At 39.3% G+C, this 21,372-nt stretch overlaps 1 protein-coding gene across 4 annotated transcripts in view; it reads right to left on the reverse strand.

Annotated features, from left to right (window-relative positions):
* EEFSEC (eukaryotic elongation factor, selenocysteine-tRNA specific) overlaps positions 1-21,372 on the reverse strand; it is a 132,827-nt gene that overhangs the window by 48,259 nt on the left and 63,196 nt on the right. For all 4 annotated transcript variants that reach the window (XR_003255156.1, XM_026075479.1, XM_026075481.1 and 1 more), the window contains exon 5: positions 10,999-11,640. Coding sequence is in view for 3 of the 4 variants with exons in the window: in XM_026075479.1 (XP_025931264.1) it covers positions 10,999-11,640 (642 nt within the window). In the remaining variant the exon portion in view is untranslated. The remainder of the gene's footprint in view (positions 1-10,998; positions 11,641-21,372) is intronic.

The following is a 21,372-nucleotide window of genomic DNA, read 5'->3' on the forward strand; positions in this document are numbered from 1 at the left end:
CCTTCCCACTCGGCTTTTGTGCTCGCAGGAAAAAAGTAAAGAGCAGTTTATTGCCATAGGTGAAGCATGTGCATCTCTGGCACACAACACTTTTGCTAAGACCAAGAAGTTCACAACAAAAGATTAACCAGCCCACGCTCCCCATTTAACAGTACTTACACTACCATACTGCGCTTGCCAAACTGCAATTAATGGTACACGCGTTGGTATTCAGTGCAACCTACAGTGTAATTTCAAGGAAAAATAACTATGGGATTTTCTTTTTGAGCAGGAATAGCAAACTATACTGTCTGGCCTGTTAAACCACTCATTTTTAAGGTGACTTAGAAGTTACTGTCATCTGAACACCCTCTCAAACAAGTCATCACACACATTTTGAGGGCAAACTCCTCCACATCTTAACCCATCTGCAGAAAAAGCAAGGGGATCAGAAAAGAAAAGCACACAGGAGGAAACAGAGTGGTGCCAAAATAAGAGATAGGCAATAAGAAAAATTGAGACAAAAAGTAAAAATACTGAATTTCAAGTATTAGAAGGAGACAGAGAATCGCCTTTTCCTATTTAACCTAAAATTATGTTGTTTAAAATTAGAAATAAAACAAATAGAATTAAAATAAATGATAAAAACAGGTCTCAGTAATATTCTGGGCAAACTGAAAAAGGTCCACTGGAACTAAAGCAGAGAACAACAGCAGGAAAAAAAAAGAAGAAAAAGAACCTAAGGGTAGCACTAAAGATACAAAGTGTTTTCATTCTTTTTTGTACTTTACAAAAGGTACACTTGAGACATCTTCATCTCACAGTCAATGACAGATCATTTATTTCAAAAAACCAGTTTCAGAACACATTTCATTTCTGTGTCAGAAGTGGAAATATTCTGGATGCTGCAAATTCCTATTCTTCTTTTTAAAAATGTGGGCTCATGTACTGGAAAAAAATGACCATACATGGAGCCCCAAGGGGGTGAAGGAGAAAGGAATTGACAGGTTTTCACCAACAACTGGGTTTTGGGAGTTTTCTGTTTCTCCAAATATGGTTCTGACTTTTAGTTTGTTACTGCAGCCTAGGTGAACGATCTGGTACAAAGAATGATTTGGTCAGCGATGTCATTTCCTCAAGAGCTTACATCAGCATGAAAGTAAGTATTAAAGACTTTTCCGTCTGGAATTCCATCATGCACTACAAGTTTTTGGTTTTGTGTGCTGGGCTCTAAAGATGCTCTCATCGTTTTCCAAGCCAACCATCTATAAACTTCTGCCTTTGCACATCCATCCAGGAGGAAGGAAACAAAAGAAAAAAGTTAATTTCCTTTAGTACTTTGTCTCTTATTACTGCCATTTTAATAGGACAAGGACCTACCACACAGACACCTGCATATAACCTTAGTTCATTTGCAGATGTTTGCCCCATCTCCTCCCGGCCCATGTTCCTTGTACACAGCTACTTCCCACATCCTAAACAAGTCCAAATCATCTTCCTTTCTCTGCCTCAGTAAAGGTGCAATTGCATTTGTAGATTTCTATTAAGTGGTCATAAACACTCTTCCCTTTGCTGAGCATTTTGCCATCACTATAACCTGATTAAAAATAGTTCAGCAATGGAAAAGGAGCCTTTATTAAGTCAGGGAAACTAACAAATAAAAACATAATCAGACTGTTTAAATTTTAAAAGCTCTGTACATACCAATTGGTGTCTCCACGTATGCACATAATACAAACTGGACACTGACTTCCTCACACATGTCTGTAGTACAAGTTTTGTTCAACATCTATTTAAATTCCTGAGAGGCTGAATCTTTAAAATCCCAAGAAACCACAGGCACTAAATTCCTGACACAGACTAGTTAAAAACAAATTCATTTTATCATTTGAGAAAAAAATGGTTGATTGCACGATTTTATTAAACAGATCTATACTGTTCCCTTTATGCAAGAAAAAGCAACATCAACAGATACAGGGACGAAAAGAAGAGACTATAGACTGTTACTATTTACTGTACTGTTTAGGACCTCCAGCCCCAAACCAGCCAGCCGCAGTTTGAAGTGCTGTACAAATAAAGATTTAAAAGTCTATAGAGTTTACTATCCAAGAGTTTACTATCCAAGTACAAAACAAGAAAAAGGCTGCTCTCTAGAGATGTTATGCAGAAGTCTTGACCTAGTCTTATAAGAAGGACAGAGAAAAATTCCAGATTTGATGATGACTTACAGTCTGTTATTCTGAGTATCCAGAAAGACTCTGGTGGTATCTCAGTGACTGCAGAACACTCGGACACTTGTGTCAAATATTTTCAAGTATTTTAACTATGGTAATCACAGGTTCTGAGATCCTAAATATCTGAAAAAAATACTAATGAGACGCAGCAAGTTTCATTTTGGACAGTGCATAAATCTGGCATATAGCAGTGATAGTGATAGTAATTTATGTTTCTAAAGGAAACTGCTCCAAAATGACGTGCGGAGGGCAGAAAGGAATAAAGAAGAGAGGCTTACAGAATTCTCCCTGGATGTTAAACAGGCAGTGAGGACAGTCCATCAAAGACAGCCTGAAGGAACTAATGCAAAGGGAGAGGAGAGCGCGGACTCTTGACACAGACTCGCATTCCCCTCCAAGTACAGCACATGAACATACCAAAACACCAAGTATGTCCCATCCCTTAAAGTTCTCCGACCCCAGCACATGGATCCACTGCCCACCTTGCACTTGGAAGGAAGCAGCTGAGGAGAACAAGTAAGGTCAGGACTTCATGCCCACTATCCTAAACCCAAAGGTCCATCTTCTCCCTAGGATAAGTTTCCCCTTCTGCCATTTGGTTAATGCAGTCAGCGATAGCAAGTGATACAAGTCCGTGCTACACTGCTGAATATTTGTAACTCAAGTCCTAGTGAAGGTGTACAGTAAAGGGATGGCTATAGTCCAGTAATATGTAGTTTTACTTTACCTTTTTACTTTAAAAATGCCTAGGAAATTACATTTATATAAAACCTAAGTTATTTAAGTTGCAAAACTGGGCACTTAAGAAATGCCAGATGTCCATACAACCTTAATTCTGCCCCTCTTTGATATGACCCATGATATAGTCTTTACATGACCACATCCAAAAAAATTTCACAGGAACCCTGCCTTATTAACTGCACAGGATAGAGGCACAGGGGAAAAGAATTAATGTTGCATAGGCAACTGTAAATCTGGCATTTCCTAACTTTCAAGTGCTTGATTTTGCAATCTAAGTAACATTCTTAATTTATTTTTGTATCCAATAAATAGAATGGTGCATTGGTTGCCTTGCTGACAAACCGATTCCCCCACAGGTGACTCCTACACAACCTCAGAAAAATCAAGACCAGCTGTCCATACACTTGTAAGACCCAAAAGCATGTCTGCATTTTAAATTTAATAATATAAATAATAACCATAGGTGTTACTCAAACCTTGCAAAATTCTGCTACCCAGTCATGTGGAACAAGCTATTCTTTTGTTGGTGAGTGAACAAAATACCAGTCTTTTCATACAAGTAAGCAAGCAGATTCTATGACTTAGCTGGTACATTTTTATGACAAATTTATTAAACTCTCTTAATCTATATGTTGTGACAGTCAGTAAATATCACCGCCCTTTTCTCAGTACTGCTTAACATAAATGGCATTTCTTTTTAATGAGCATAACAGCCCCCCCTTCCCCCACTATGTTTCGCAAAACTTCTTGAGTAGAACAAGAGCCAACAAATGCATCTTTTATATTTCTACTTTATAGTGCATTTTAACCAGTGAATGTGCTGTGCACTTCTCTTCACCTGATTGCCTTCATCTCTGCATTATTACTGTATTTAGCATACCATCAGCAGCCAAGCAGAACCAAACAAACTCATGTTCAGACTTCAAAGCAGGAAAAATATTAATTGTGGCGTCTGCATGTTTACAGTAGATCGAGTGACATCCACCAGTTCTCCCAACAGGAGTCATGGAAGGTTCTGCAGACAGCCCAGGTCACTGCCAGTGCCTGCAGGCAGGCAGCACCCAATTAGCTCTCACTGTACAGTCTGGTCTTGTTACTCACTCTCTCTGTGCCCGAATTAGTCTGCACACCATGTGAGTCACCTAGATTTTGTCTTCAGAAAGTGTCAGTGCCTGGCTGACGCAGTGTTTTACTTACTAACACATATCCTACTGGGAAACTACAGTGCAGCCGTAAGAAAATAACAGGCTAAGCAATAGCCCTAGTAAGCCAGCAAAACATTCTTAACTTATTTATTCCTAACTACTGAAGCAGATATCCATACAATGTATTTCTCTGTTCCTAGTGGCACTGCTCCTTGGAACCCCAAACAGGCAAAAGAAAATGTAAAGAACAGTATTACTGTAGTAAACACCTGCATAGTGCACGGACACAACTCCACGAGACAGGTTCTGGTGTTACTGAGAAGGTATCTGTAAAGGATGTCAGTGAGAAGAGTGCCAAAATTGTTCATTCAAGATCCTCTACTCAGCACTCTTTCCAGACAGGAATACTCAGGTGCTCTCATATCAACCAACTGTCACTCAAAGCAAAGCAAACTTCCCCTGAAGTCTGGTCTCATACCTTTGGTGGACCACATTGGATGTTCTTATTCATTCATGGGAGAGTTCATTTTTCCTCCTTCATAACCTACCTGAGCAGTTTGTCTGGTTAAATGTGTGGCTGAGCTACCATAAACTCACAACATACTCCGTAAATTAAATGTTGCTATTTTCACCCATAAAATGCCATAAAGAATTAAAAGAGGAAACAGCTGAAAATTATTAAGCACAAATTAAGTAAAAAAATAAAAATGCCATTTTTACAACTTCTGCATTTCAAAATGCCTGCTGACGAATGCCAAACCCCTAAAGAACAGTCTGGGTCATTGCTGGTAGTCAAATTTAAATAAATAATGCTTTCTCATAGACTTCCTATAGTCACTTACTAGTACTTATCTCCACATCATCTCACCCCCTATTCAGGAAGGTCAGAAAGATCCGTTAAACAATGGTGACCAAGACCTCCATTTGACCAGTTTTGAAATGCATTTGCTCTTACATACCTCTTGTTATCCTACTGTAAAAGGGGAAAACCAGAAGTCTTTTAAAAGATGTTCAAAGATGGGCTTTTTCTCTTCCATTCAGGCTTCAGAAGAGATGCTCTGCTGCTCTGATAAAAGTCTTGATAACTCCCTCTGCTTTCACATCTCACTCCTGCAGCAATTCTTTTCTCCTTGGGGATGCTTAGATCACACCAATATTTCAGCAATTAGTAAAATGCTGTTATTAAGCAATAAGTGATATTTCTCTCCTCTAGAAACCGAGCATGCTAGCTACACAACAGTCAGACACAGCTACGCTCAGTCCCCTTGAGTAGGAGTTTGATAAGAAAACTCACTATCCAGCAACCTACAGAACTTGGGAACAGTGTGGATATGAGTAAAACTGGGACATCCCATGACCACGACACACGGAAGGAAACTGCTGAGGAAACAAGTGCAGCTTGATTTCCATCAAATAAGCAAAGCCTAAAAGCAAGGCAAATCAGAAATATACGGAAAACTTGGAACTATACAGAGAGAATTAATTCTCTTTTTGATGTCAGAGGGATAAAGAAAAAGTAGTAATTATCCAGCATCTTTAGGAAAGACAAGTCCATTCTCATAGGAAAGAATTCTATTATACTTAAAATGGGAAACAATTGCAGCTGAGGTATGCATGTATTTTCACTAAACATGCTTGAAAGTGCAGAAGGTGCAGCTTGTGCTATGCAAACAAGGCAGAGAGTTTTCCTTCTCCTTTTGTTTCTACCACAGAGTGATTGATTTATGAGCATCCTCCACAATAGGACCCTGTGACAGCCATCCCAAGATAAATCCTGCTTGTGCAAACATTTTCAAAACAGGCAGAATATCTGAGTCATGCAGGAAAGCATGATATGCTTCTGCAGTTCACCCTTCAGTTGAAACTCACTGCACTCAAGTTGCATGTCCACAGAAGCCAAAAAAAAATAATGTAGCAAATGTAAAGGATTTACCCCAGGAACTGAGTAACTGCTTCGTAAGTCAGATGGGAATTAAGCTGCAATGCTGTTTAGAGGTGAAATTCTGACAGGGAGATATTCCAGAGGCAGTGCTAGGATTAATGCAAGTCTGTCTTCCCCCACTGAACTGGGAACAACTGACTTGTGAGGAGGCTATCTTCAGAAATCCAAGACGACCAAGGACAATAGTTGATGTTTACCTTTACAGTTTTCATGTATCCGACTCCAGAGGCCGCTGATCTGCTACAATTTAGCAAGCCCACATTCTCAATCATCATACTCTGATTCTGGAGGCCAAGGATGTCAGTGAGAAGAGTGCCAAAGTTGTTCATTCATGATCCTCTACTCAGCAGTCTTCACAGCATCTCACTTTCCATTATTTCAGACTGCCACATCATTCTCCTCTGAAGCAACACTAGTGTTTGCAAGAGCATTTTCAGCCCTGCTTTTACCGTTTTATCAGTACAAGCCACTTGTTGCCAGCTTAGATCTTTTCCCTACTGAAAGCACATTTGCTAGGCAGCCAAGGTTTTGCAAAAAGAAAAAACTGTCCAGAGGGCCACAGTCCCTCCTTCCACATAATTCTGCAAGAAAGATGCTCTTGACAGAAACTTCCTTCCATTGCACTTCTCCCATCTCTCAAGTCCTCTCTGCATGAGGAAACTGGACTAGTATTCTACATCATTTTAAAATCAAGTTAAGCAGACAAACCTTTGCAGGGGCCCTCTTACTTCAGAGGGTGGAATATTTTGATTTAGCTTAAAACTCCTATAGATTTACTCTAACCTCCAAACAAATCTGCTTTAAAGCAAAACAGAAGCATCCACACATTTAGGTAACAGTTTAAATACGGCAGCTAAAGTTACGACTCCAGTACGAATCATGCAACTTCCTCATAACCAAGATGCAATTCTAGTATGGGTGCAGATCTAAAAAAAAAAATTCTCCATCCTGCTTTGAAGCGAGTTTTCTGTACTATATAGACTCAGACATCAGTGACCGACTCAACCAAAAGGCAGATTCCAAATATGTTTTTAAAGCAAATCTGTCAGATACCACAGTGGTAAATACTAAAAAAACAAACAAAAGAAAATGTTAGCATAAATGAGCAATGATGGCAAAGAAGAGGCTAAAGAATATACTGCAGACAGGTAAATCTGAAAATCCTGGTGAATAACAGAAGTATTTAATTCTCTTTCAGTGCTCTGCTCTCTCATAACATTGAAGAGGCAAGATACCAAAAGGAAACAGCGAGCAGTAGAAAAGACGTTGAAGGGTAAATGGATTTTTGTAGAACAGTTACCACCACTTGAACAAATAAGACTAGTAAGCTTATGCATTAATTTTCAGTAATATATGAATTCAAGACCATCTGCCAGTTTATGTATGATTTTTACTTTTTAAAACATGGATTTGGTTTCTATATGAAACAGCAAAAAATGTCACACTTGCCCTCAGAAAGCCAAAAAAACCTTTGAGAAAAAAATGCTCTTTTATTAAAACAAAACAAAACAACCCCCCCAAAAACTTAAAATCCAGCAGGCAGGGGGGTGAGGGCACACCCCCAGAGGAGGCACAAAAGGAAAGTACAGTGATGCTGAAACTTAATGAATTTACAATTCCTTTTATTTCATCAGTTCTCTGAAATTAATCAGAATAGGAACACAAAGCCAAACTATAAGTGCCTGACTTCTCCTGCACGAACTGGTAGCTAAACTGCAGGGAATTTATTTTAATTTTAGCAACAAGCAGGGGGTTTGGGAGAGTCCACATCAGATTAAGTGCAGTATTTTACAAATGGCTACTACTATATTCCACTACAGGCCCGTTATGAGAGTATGTTTCCACCCTGTGCTGAAACTGGGAAGGCGGAAGGTACGTGTCCCCTGCCACCCTCTCTCCCAGCCCTTCACAGGAAGCTATGAAGCTAATTTTCCCCAGCAGTACTCTCTAGAGGAAAAGTTCACTTCTCATGAAGGTAACACATTTTTTAATTATTATTATTTTTTATGCCTCCCAGGGGAGATGAGGAGGGGGGAGCTTCCTTGCTCAACAGAGAGAATGAAATTTTCCTGTATCAGTGCCAAGAATAGACACCCTAAATTCAGTGATCCTAATCTCCAGCCATCCATCAGCAGCAGGGTGGGACCATCTGATTCAGATTTTCTATTAGCTAGTGACTTTGTGTACTAAAAAAAGTCATTGTACCACCCAATTGTTCCTGCTGCTCTCTGCTCTGCAAAAGCAACGATTTAATAGTAGCTACCTCAGTAAGTGCTGTAAGTACTTCCCCAGCAGGCCTTTTATAACCAGCACCATCCTCTTCCCACCAGCTCTCTCAGGTCCCTACATGCCCCTCTGACCTTACACCGTGAGCTTTTGTTACAGCAACGTTCGCTGCAAGATCCTTTTGGTATGTCAGGGAAAATACTAACTCTGTATGACCTGCAGTTCCACAAGGAGCAGGATCTGAGAACAAACCTACTCCTGCAGGCAGAGCGATGATTTGATGTCAGCCATTCATTTACAGAGCCAATTAGTATTCCTATTGACAGTGATCAAGGCCTTTATTTAGTGCCTGCTGTACGAGAGTTAAAGAAAGGATAAAATAACCTTCACACTTCCATATTTTAAAAAGCATGGGAATATCTCAAAACAGTTTACTAAATATATCAGCCTAATAAATTACTGTGTCTGCCAAATAACACACATTCACTGGTTATTTTCCAGACAGAAAAGTAATATTTGAATAATTAGTTTAAAATTAATCAATTATTTACAGAATAAAATCAATAGTAGAATAAGTAGAACTAAACTGGCAATGGATTTGAAAACAGCACTAAATGAAAACAATTTTAAAAGTACAACCAAGGCTAACCACAAAGTCAGTTAACCCAGTCAGACAAATCTCATTCACACAGTTAGCATTCTGCAAGTCTTCAACTCCTACACAGGAGTGCCATGCACTGGGAGCAAAAATAAAGAAACAATCCGAGATCAGTTATTTCAGTTAAAAAACAAAACAAAACAAAAAAAAACCAGCATGGGTCTCAATACTTCACACACAGTTTTGTTCTCCTTCGTATTCCTAACAGCCACAGAGAAACAAGGAGAGCTGGTAAGCCAGGTCTCTCTGGATATTAGCAGCACGGGCCTTGCGCAAGTGACAGTCTTAGTAAAGAACACAAATGTTTCAGGAGTTCAGACAGCACTACAGGAGAATAAAATACAACAAGATGAAGAATATAATTTAACAAGATGAAAATCAGCAGAATTTGTAGACATTCACATTAAGTCAAAGAGAAGTTTAGACTAAGAGGACAGAATACTTTGGATCTCTTGTTCTGGTTCAACATCACCAACCAGCCAGAGATGAAGGCAGCCAGGTCTCTCAAACAAAGGAAACAACACACCCTCTGCCACGATTTTGAAAAATAGCTACTGATTTTGGGTGTCCCATATAACCCATCTTAATAAAGATAAGATTTTCAGAAAACTACAGATCTCCTCCTCTTTTTTAACTACTTTACTGTCTAGTGCCAAAGTTGGCATCCAAAAACAACACAAAACTCTAGTTCCTTTGAAAAGGATGGCCTCCAAAGTCAGTACTGGAAATGTAAAGGAGAAACTCTGTGCTTGGAAGAAAGCAAAAGCTAAAACCTGGTAGCCTCAGAGAGAACAGGGGAAAATATGAATTGTCTGTTTGATTAATGAATACAGCAAGGAGCTTAGAAAGGAACCTTGCTAATTCAAAATCATGCCCCGGCAGGGAACTAGGTTTATTTTTTACTATTAAATTAGTGAAACAAACCAACAAAAAAGTATTCAAGAAGCCTGCATTATAAATTGCAACCTGGCAAGCCATTTTGATGAGTGTTTAGTTTTCTACAGTGAAGGATAGATATTATGCAGTATTCAACACAGCTTCGTGGATTTCAAAAAGCGGAAGCAAGAATGCTAAAGGCCATGTTCAGATGAGCAGGTTTTCAATTAGGAAAATAAAGATTAGTAACTCTTTACTCAAAAATTAACAAAATACAAAGGAATTATGTATCACACTAACACATCAAGTGCACATTAGTTAAAATCTACACTAACCGAACTCTGTTCATTTAGGGGTAACCAGTTTATTTATATATTTTACATTTCCTAGCATTCCAGTTGTACCATTCATTACAAAATATTCCACCACTGGATGTCCCAATTAAGTTTTACTCCAGACACTAACTCTTCTATTTTCTGCCACAATGAGGTGGGTAAAGCACTTATACCATACCAGATTATCACCTATGCAACATGGAAGTAACATACATTAACCGAGTGTCCAAGTTCACCATGTCACAGGCTTGATCTCTCCCAGGCATCTGGTAGGAAATTCTTCTTTCTGCCTCTTCAAGTAAGTTTTAATAATGGAGGCTTTTATTTAATCAAATGTGAAAACACACATGTAAGATAATAATACAAATAATATAAATACTTAATAAATAATATAAATCAACAGCATTCTTTGTGTTATTTAACCTGGTATTGCCTATTTGTTTTACACTGTCTTTACATTTTCAGTTTCTAACGTACTACAGAATAACTGTGCAGAATAAATGTCAGTGGAAAGCTGGAGGTTGTGTCAACTGGGAAGAGGACAGATGAGCCACTTAGGAAGGTATACAGACAAGTCTGAGTTTGCAGGAGGCATACAGTGGCTAGACATCGAAAGAACCAGTAACAGTAACATCAAATTACTTAATACTCTCCTGAGCTGAATAGATTAGTCACTCTTAAACAATGATTTCTGACTTTGCAAGCAGGCAAGATGTAATATATTAGGCATACGAACACAAGAAAAACGTATATAAGGATCCTGGGATATAACACAGTGAAAATCCTGCAGCACAACAACATACGCATTTTAGCGGAACAAAGATTTCCCCTTCCCATGTATAGCACTAAAAAGACAGCTTACCCTTTCCACTTGCCCTTCTTTGTGCTTCAGTTTGTACACTTTCAGCTTAGGAAGGAAAGTCTCTGCATAGTTCTTGTCTTCCATACCTTGCAGCAGTACCCCATGGAACGCCAATCTGCAGGTATTTGCATGAATATCCGTATCCAGCTTGGAGCCGATCACAAGGCACAGTTTCGGACAAGTGACTGGTTTTTCAAACTCTAGCAGAGCCCACTGTTGCCTTGGGAGCTGGACTTCTCCTGACTGGTCATTTTCTTTGTTCTCCTCTGAAGTCTTCGAGTCCTTGGACAAGTATTCCTCTTGATAAAGATAATCTTTTTCAAAATTAAAAACATTTTCTTGAATTTCTTCATTGAAGTCAGTAGGGGCTGGACTGAAAAACATCACTCTTCCCATGACTGTTTCATGACCAACTGTGATGTGAAACTTGGCCTTTGTCTGAAGAGCTCCTCGAAAATACTGGATTTTCTTCAGGGAAACGATAGCAGCATGGATAGTGTGAAGTGATTCTGGGGTGCAAATTAGACCTCGTTCTAGCAGTTTGGGATCAAACTGGGTCACACAGATGCCTACTCTGTCACCCTGCATAGCATAAGTCACAGGAGTATGGAACATCTGCATAGACTTGACTTTCTTTGTCACCTATTGACAAAAGAGCAAGAAAGAAAATGAAACAAAATTAATTGCACGTGTGCATCACAAGCACCAAGCCACATGACACCCTGCCCACTTGTAAGCAGACTGGCCTTTTCTAGAAGAGTCCACAATTCACAAAGTAGAAAATGATCAGACTGAGATTACACTCCTATCACTTAAAATTAACACAGGTTGAACCCCTTACCTGATTATATTTCTGTTCATGAGACTAAGGTTACCATGGCCACAATTACATTGATATTTGCATCATCTGTGCTGCAATACCTACAGGCAACCTGCAAACCAACAGCTATACCCACACCAAAGAACAGCTTACTTCACGTATTCCTCCTAAGCACTTGTACCATCAGAAATTAAATAGTACAATACCTACCCATGGAGCCCCATGACTCTGTTTCTTTGCCCTTTCTATGAAACTCTTTTTTCATTCACTTTTTTGACTTGGTTGAATTTAAAACTATAAAAAGACCAGAACAAAAAATTTACTTTAGGGTGTATTTATACAGCACTGAGCACAAGCAAATCTTGTAAACTACCACTGCAAAACAGTAAGTGATAGAAAAATCTAAGTGCAAATAACCTATGAAACTCTGCATATTACAAAAAAATAACATCCTCGAAGTTTTCCTGCAAGGATTTACATGTTCTTTAAATATAAGGCTTGTATCACTGCCACTAAAACTTGGAGTTCCACCTCTTACGATGACTGTAGGAAAAGTGGGGCAGCATCCCCCGTTTAAACATAAATTTTATTTAACTCTTCCTAGATGCTTTGAAAGTGAAAACAGAAAAAAAGAAGTTTGGCATTAATAGGCTTGTTGTTATATCACCTATTTCAAAGAGTTCTCAAGCAGAAGAGAAGAATGAAATAAGCTTATAAAGATCAGTCTTGGTTCAGCTTGATCAGACCAAACCAGTTTAGTTTAACAAGATAAGTATACGTTAACAAGGATTCATTTTGGCTTCTGTTTTTGTTTTGCCAACTATTCTTTGATTTTTTTTTTTTTTGGAGGGGGGGTTGTGTATAACCAAGCATTTTTTCTGGTTATGTGTTTATGTTGCTACCTGATACATTCACACCAATAGATGTTGAATAGCTGTTTGCTCTTTGCCTGAACTTTCTACATTAGATACTAAGCTTTTAATAGGGAAATAATGACAGTTTTTGCCAAGAATAAAATAATTCTCTCCTAAATACATATTAAGTTCTTGGAAAAGACTCATCACTACATAAAAGTTATACAAAGCATTTATTACGGAAGGGCTGAAACCTCAAAATTCAGATCCAAAACAGAACTCTCCATGGGAATCTCTGTTGCAGAGATCATTTCTTTGGTAAGTCTTTATGACTATACAATGAATTATACTGTGAACATGGACAGAAAAAAAAATGGCAGAACAGATCTCCACTATCTGTATCAATTGTTTTCCTTTCTGCGCTCTTTTCTTATTATCAATTCCACAGCTATCAAAAAGTTCATGCCAAATGCTACTGTGCAATTCCCAGCATTCATGCTTTTAGTATCTTACTCATCTGAAACTGTTCTCAAATCAGTCTCCAACTTGTGCACACCCCTCAGTAACCTATCTTCTAATCCCTGCCCATCCCATTATCTTCTGCTCCTGAAAGAAAGAAACCAATATAAACAGTGATGAAGAGGGTCCCAAACCTAAAGATTTTAGGATGGAACTCAGCAGATCTGGTTTTCATTCTCAGTACTTCAGAGGCTACACAACTTTGAGCAAGTCTACTATGACAGACTTTTCAGAGCGGTGTAGAGAAGTAAGACTTACTCGTTTTAATCACGGAATTATCTACGTGCAGGATAACACTGAAAATATCAGCTTGTGTGACTCAGGTGCCACACAGAAGTGGAATTAACATCTTTCATCTTTTCCTTTTCTACAAAGCCTGATGCCCTATAGGAAGGGCCTAATACTTGGCTTCAGACTAATCTTTATACGTCTCTTCCCAACATCGCTGCAGTAAGCAACACAGAGAAGACTGTAGAAAAGAAAGAAGAAAGACTCAGCATGGGGGAGATGGGGCAGGAGCTGCAGAAACTTAATCAGAATCAAGGAGTAGAAGGAAAGCAGATGAAAAGTCTACTGTGTAAACTAAAATCTTCAGCAGCTACAACATAAAAGCACTCCAAATAAGTCAGCAAAGAATGGGCACAAACAATATACAGAATGTTTATCCTTCACAAACATGGGAAAACAAGGAAAAAGGAGTCTAGCAGATACACAGCTTCTGGGAAACAACAAATATTCTGTATTCTTTCTTGAAATCATAATTATACAAGTAACAACGGCTGTGAGCTTCACTGCTACAAATATTGTTTGGGTTCCCTGGATCTCTGGCTGCTAACCAAAACCAAAAGATACACCCTTTTTCAGACTATAACAAGTTATTGTTGTAGCACTTTTCAAATCAAGTATCACATCAATGCCTATGTACTTTCAAACAATCTACAGGGTATTATGAGAAAGGAGATCAAGAGGTGTGTGTATGTAGGAAAAAAATCCCTTGCTAAAAAGTCTGGACCAAAATAGTCTGGTGTGATCTTAACTCATGTCAGAACAGACAAAAAAAGGCTCTTAAACAGTTACTAGGACTTGAGTTTCAAGTTTTTTTGAACTCAAATATATATTCATTATCCTTTTAGGCAAACATCCTAGACAGTACTACCTATTCTAGATGGGCTAGAGAGAAACGATTTAGCAATTAATCTCTACCCCTCTGCTCACTTGCATGCTTGTATCCTAGAAGGTTGGAACTACAGAGACTTGAATCAAATCCCTCCTTTTTTCTTTCTCTATAACCTACCTCTCTCTGGTATTTCACAACAGGTGATACATCATCTAATCTTTTAGGACTTAAAAATCTAAATAAATGTGTTTCAAAGAAACAAGTACTACAGGATTTGAAATTGCCATTTGAAAATACCAGTCCAGACCATTTTGAAAGGCTCCATATGACTTCAAATGCAATAATACCAGCAGTATATCTTCCATTTTCTAAACTATGGACAGAGGGAATAAACTTGCAAGAGGCTAAGCAATCTTCCAGCCCTGTTATTCCCCAACACAAAAATGGAACTGAAACTTGCACTAAAGATCTGCACGGTTTTCTACCCTGAATGGAGCCAAAATGCAGATTTTTTTTCTTTATTTGGTAATGAAAATTCAAGTTTGTAATATCCCTTTTTAAAAAATTTCCCATCTAAAGCGTTAAGTTAAAATATTACAGGAAAACCTTTGCCAGTCTCTATAATATTCTTTTATACATTCATCTGAAACACCTTTCACAGGATTCAGATAAAGTTAAAGAATAAAAATTGTGTTTAAAAAAGCCACCTGTAGTTGTGTTCATATGTTTAACACACCTCAGCATTTAATTAGAAGAACAGTAATCATCTATGAAACATATTCCTCAAAAGTGTTACGCCTCCTCTCACCTTAAGTTGACTTAAATTAGGCTTGCTGTGTCTGACATGCAGACTATAAATAATGATCAAAAGGAGAATTAGCAAGTGTTTTTGAAACACCTATTTCATGTGATTCAACTTCAATTAGATTTGCAGTTCTCAACTATGGCATACAGAGCTGGCTTGTATCAAAACATGGGCTGTCTTCTTCCACATTTCTCAGTGTTAAACTACATTAAAAGGAAGAGATAATTTTAAAGTGTCACTTCCCATGACAAGCGCTTGCTGTAATCGCCTCGGGAATTTGAATTTATTTGATTTATTGTCAATTAACAAACTTTTGGTTATTGATTTGGATATTAAGAAACAAAACAAAAAATTAAGCCAGTATGTAGGGAAATGCCTTTCCTCTCCCGCAGGCTCAGCTCTGCTCCCACAGCTCTCCTGCCCCCACTCCCCTCGGCGAGGCGGTCGGGGCCAGCACACGCAGCCTCGGAGGCTCCCTGCCTCCCACCGCTTCTGCTGCTCCAGCGTGGGACCCCAGGGACTGCAGGCTCCTCAGGGACGTCCCGGCCCCGGCACAGGTCCCCCGCGGCCGCAGCCCCTCAGAGGTTCCTCCTGTGCCCCATTTTCATGCCTCCACCTGCGCCTTCTCTCACGTGCGTCCTCCTGGGTCTCCCCCTTGTGTCTCCTCATCTCCTCTCTCTGCCTTCGTGCTCCCTCACGTTTCCCTTCCACATGTCCTCATGTCCATGGCTCCTCTTCACCTCCCCTTCACAGCAGCCACCACCATTTCTTCGATATATCTGAGCAGAGGCGCCAGGTGCTGCCCTGACTGGCTGCAGTTTTGGCGCAGGGCGGCTGGAACCGGCTGTGACCAGCCCAGGGCCCTTCACAGCCACCTCCCACACAGGTCACCCGCCACCAGAACCTGCTCTTACACCCAGTGCAGGCTCCTGCAGGTATGAGACATCCCGCATGGGACCACCCACAAATACAGCAGTATTTTCCAGCTGCTGCATGAGGTTTCAACAGTGTGCCCCCCCCCCCAATAAATTTTGCTGTTAGTCCTCCGATCGCAGTCTCCACTGCGAGTTCAAAAAAGTCTAGGATCCTGACTAAGTCTCTCCTAGAAAACAGCATCCCCATTCCCATTCCTTTATTTCCTGTGTGTTTCAGTATTGGAAGCAACTGCAAAAGCATTCATTATACAGCGCAGTATATTAATCGACCCGAAGCTCTGTTGCAAGAGGACAACGCGTGTGGGAATTACAGTCTGACCAAAAAAGGCTCCGTGATGCTTAGGCGACGGCATGAGAGCTGAACAGGAACTGCAGCTCCTTCGGGCATGGAGCTGGCCCAGAAGCGGATCAGGGAGGTGAGCTGCACCCGCTGCATCAACTAACAGAGCCAAAGTAGCTTTAAATCACTAACTTCCCGTTTTCGAAGTAGACCACGGACATCGGTACCGTATTTTATTCCATTTTGCTCTGACCTTGACTGACAAAGACGTTCATCCATGGCTTAAAATACTCAATGTAGTTTTGTTCAGAGACTGAAGAACATAACTGAAATTCATCCTTGTTCTCTCTGGCCTTTAAAATACAAACCAGGAGACACTGCAAAGGACGCAGCTGGCACTTGGCATCAGATGGCGTCTCCCTTGCACATACCCAGTTTCCCAGTGCAGGGATCCCCACAAGTTATAACACCGCTCTGAACTTTCGCATATTTTCTTGAGCTGTACGGCAAGAGAAGTTACAAACACAGAGTTGGGGCTACATCAGCCAGTCCAGCTATCCACCAGCCAAGTTACGCTGAACATTTTGGAGCATTCTGTCCTGAGCAATAGAAATTCATAACTGCAACCAATTAGGAGCAATACAGTGGGGATTTCTTTGCATTTATTTCACACACCCAACTTTTGGTTCTTAAAATGCTTTCTTTTCTATCTTATGTCCATGAAAATAGTGCAAGGATCGTTCAAGCAATGCAATAAATGGAGGTTTATTTTAACCTTCTCTCTGGAAATTAGGTATTTAGAAACAGAAAGAAAGTGAATAATATGGGTGTAATTTTAAAAAGACAGACTTTATTGCATGCAAACAATGTACGTAAACATGGAAAACTTAGCATTATAAAACTTACTACAAACTTAGCTTAGAGAGTCGCTCACATTTTGCTTTCTAACTATGGCACAGGCGAATTGACTATATCTCATCATATAAATCAAGAGCCATGTGTTGAAATCTTACATCATTCACAAAGGGATTTGCTTTATTTTTTTGTTTTTTAATTTGGATAATCACGTTAATGTTCCTAAAGCATTATGTAAAGGTCTGTAAAAAGGGTGAGAAGGAAGAGGACTGGAAGAAGTGCATGTGTTCAAAAGCAGATTTAAAAAATGCAAAACAGAAATTAAAAGCACCCAAACAGTTCAGCCCTTGAGATAAACAAATGTATTCAATATAAGAAGAGAACCTGTTATTTGAAGACCAAAGGAAAAGCCCACTAAGATTTTCAAAGCAATTTAGTACAGACTAATAGAAAACAGGATACAGAAATTGTCCACTAATGACTTTTTCCCCTGATATGTCAGAGCTTCTTTTCCTTTATTTATCCAACTTCCATTAAGTTATCAGCCATGTGCCATTGCTCATAGCTTCTTTAGATAAGAACCTAGCCATCCTGCTGCCTCCCAATGCTGTGAGCGCATCTTTCTGATACAAGAGATACAGCAACCATTACTTTTCCTGTAATGCTCATGAGAAACTGCAAGTTATAATAAGTAATTATTAATAGTCTATCAGGGAAAAATGGATTATAAATGCAGTATTTATAAAAGGAGTATTACATATGTATTGCAAAAAAGGACCTCATTTTGAATACAGAGGACTCCAACTAGTTTAAAATGTCTAAGAGTCCAATTGCAAGAGCTGCATCTTTAAATTTGCAACTGAGAAGGGAAAGGAATTATTAAATGAAGAAAGCATGGTTTCCTGAAGTTTAAAAATACAAGAACAAGCCTGCCTAAATCAGCACGCAAATAGGAAAAAAGTTAGCAAGGCATAGACTAACCACACATCTCAATAGGATGCTAAATACGAGAAATGACACCTTAATATCACCCAGCAGAAGTGTCTGCCTACAGCTGAAGAGGAGAAGAAAACCAAGGCCCAGCTGTACCAAAGTGCATCCAATATTTGCTGCTTTTGAAAGGAAGGATAGTCTTCCTCCCCTCTGTGCTGTTACAACTCCAAATAAAGCATAAGACATCTCTCACCTTCCAGTTTCCTGTACTTGCTGGTGGTCTCAGGATATCAAGCTACATTGTCAGAACAGTAACCCACTTGCCTGAAAGACTATGGCAGTTTTTATTTTTCAGCCAACCTTTGCCTAAGCTCATATACTGAAACTAAGTAAAGCTCAAATGCAGGCATAAGACAGTTCTTACATTTAATCAGATTGTTTCATAAATCCTCTTCTAAAACCAAAGCATTCTGAACTCTTTCCTTTATAAATGAGGAATGACCATTTACAAGCAAGACTGAGTCCCATAAATGAGCAATGCATTTTAGCAAAGGCGGCAAACCCTTCCTGCTCAAAACTGTCAAAGGACACCTAGGCTGTGAAAGCACAAGACAGAAGCAACAAGCATTCAGAACTCATGAGTTGAGTTCCTTGCCCTACTCCATCCCACAAAATAACAAGTCTATTTGGAGGGGGGGGGGGGGAAGGAATATTTTTTTCATTCTCTGAACCTTTGGGGTTCATGTCATATCTCAATGAAATTAGGAGTTTCACAGATCTTCAACCAGGGATTTCAGAAAAGCATAAAACCAAGACAAAACAGGTGTTGCCAACAGTCTGTCATTAAACAGCAATTACATGATACAAAGTTTGTCTCTGTACTCTGATTGCGGCAAGCCATTTCTTTTGGTTGTCAATGGCAAAACGGCAGTTAGGACCAAGTACAAATGGGAGAAGCCTCAGACAGTCAGAAAACACTCCAAGTTTGCTGATATCATCAGCATGATGTGGCTTTAAAACTGTTTTCTGAGAGGTCTTGAATATTTCTAAAATCTGTTGTTTGACCACAGCCTCACTTTCCTCCACATGCTATATTACTTTCCTATCTGGAGACAAAAATTTCAGACAGAATGCTTCTTTTAGCTTATTCTGAAACTAAAGTTTATGAGGGCATCACTGTATGACCACTGTGGTGCTGATCTAATCCCACACACATGCTATCAGATTTTTTTCTAAGGTACTCCTCTTCTTGATAAAATATTCCATAGACTGAGTTGCCTGCACTACAACACTGGAATAAGACAAAATAAAAGGGGTTACTAAAATCCCCTTAGCTTAATTCCTTTACAGTATCTAAAATGGCTATACGCCCAGTAAATAAAAAAGCAGGTCAATGATTTTACTCTCATGCTGCTCTGCTTTAAAGCCATAATTTTAATTACATATATGCTATATTCACACGCACAATCACAAATCAAAAATTAGCAAGTGTTAAGATTTTGCACATAATGTTAAGTGACCTTCTGTGCATATCCATTCTCCTGCACCCTTTAAATATATAACCTCAAACTTTTTCAACAGAACCTGTTCCATTCCATGCACAGGCTGAACAAGTTTCAATGAATAAGAAACTATTTCTTTTCTTCTCATAACTGAACTGCCTTGCATTAATCATTTACTGTACACCATCAAATCCTTGCTTTACTGCACATATGCTTTCTTACTAGAGTATTTTATTATTTACTAAAGTTCAGCAATCTATGTCACCCTTGTGATATGAGATGGCATTAACCCTCAACTGCATGTAGGAAACCACCACATAACTTGTGAAGATCCAAATTCTCAAGAAAAACTAAGTGTCCAGTTTGTGAAATTGAAAGGCTGATTTTTCAGAATATTTGCACTTTATAGCAATTTTACCTGTTCACAGCAAAACTCCCAATGACCTCAAGCACTTCGGCCAGTTTTCAGCTCACACCAAAATCCCAAACCCAGCTCACAGCTCCACAGGTTCCAAAGGAGAATGCTGTGGGAGATGTCAAAAGCCTTACTAAAATCAAGACTCCTCCCACGTCTACATTTTCTCATAGAAGTCAATTGCATTGGTCAAGTACAATTTGCCCCAGCAACATTTCCCAGTAATCACATATACTTTTGCCACTACCTCCTTCTATCCGTATTTCCTCTAGCCAGCTTCTGTCCCTGTCATCCCCTATTTCTATCCTCTTCACCCAAATCTACCATCATCACTTCCTTGATCCTGTACTTCCTCATCAGCCCTCTTCGTTCTCAGTATGCTCTTCCTACTTTCATCCCTTACGTTTCTTCTACCTGGGAATCACAGGGGGCAACACCAAGAGTCACATTAAGCAATACTGATGCCACTTTGCAAGTGTAAAGAAATGCAACACCAAATCATGCCAAAGCCACCATGCAGTCCTACTTCAGCAGTTGTCCTGCTCTGGGCCACCAAGCTCCCACTGCTCCTTTAAGTGCTCTCTGCATTGCTTCCTCTAGATTCGGGTGAATCTACTTCACGTCCTCTTTGTTCCAGCAGAGAGGAGAGGGAAGAACGAAAGGCAGACCACATTTCCCTTTGCTGCTCTGGCCCGAGCACAACCACCATGCACGTTGCATGCGTGGGACTTAGGGCAGAGATCCTGCTCTCCAAGGATGTGGGGAAGGGAGCAGAAGCCAGACACCTATGCAGGTATCCCTTCATCTCCAGATGACTCCAATCTAAGTTTCATATAACTGAAAAAGGAATCTTAAGATGTCAAGTAACCTTAACTGTAAGTGGCAACGCTTGTGCCATCCCTCTCTACAGAAAACAAGATACACATTTTAAGAGCATATATAATGCCAATGTGTTTAGCCAGCAAGTAGCTAGGCAAAGAACCTCAGACCCATAGTAGAACTATGACATGGAATAAGTTTACCGTTTACATAGCAATTAAAGTTCCTGCAGCTTTTCAAAAATATTTTTCAATAAAATATTTTTCAAAGAAAAATTCCAAAAAGAAATCAAAACCAATGCAAAGATAGGTTAAGAAAAGCTGTCTAGAATGTTGTTCTTCCAACAGAATGAATTAAATTGCTTTTTTTTTTTTTTAATAGATTTTGGTTTAGAACAATAATACTTTTATCTGAAGACTTCAAAGTCACATGCAAAAGAATATATCACAGTAAACACAGGGTTGAAGGTTTTATAGAAAAATTTCTACTGGGATTTTTCCCTTCTTTAAAAGAAATTTGT

Source organism: Apteryx rowi, unplaced genomic scaffold (genome assembly GCF_003343035.1).
Source record: "Apteryx rowi isolate R43461 unplaced genomic scaffold, aptRow1 scaffold_405, whole genome shotgun sequence".
In the NCBI taxonomy this organism is placed as follows: Eukaryota; Metazoa; Chordata; class Aves; order Apterygiformes; family Apterygidae; genus Apteryx; species Apteryx rowi.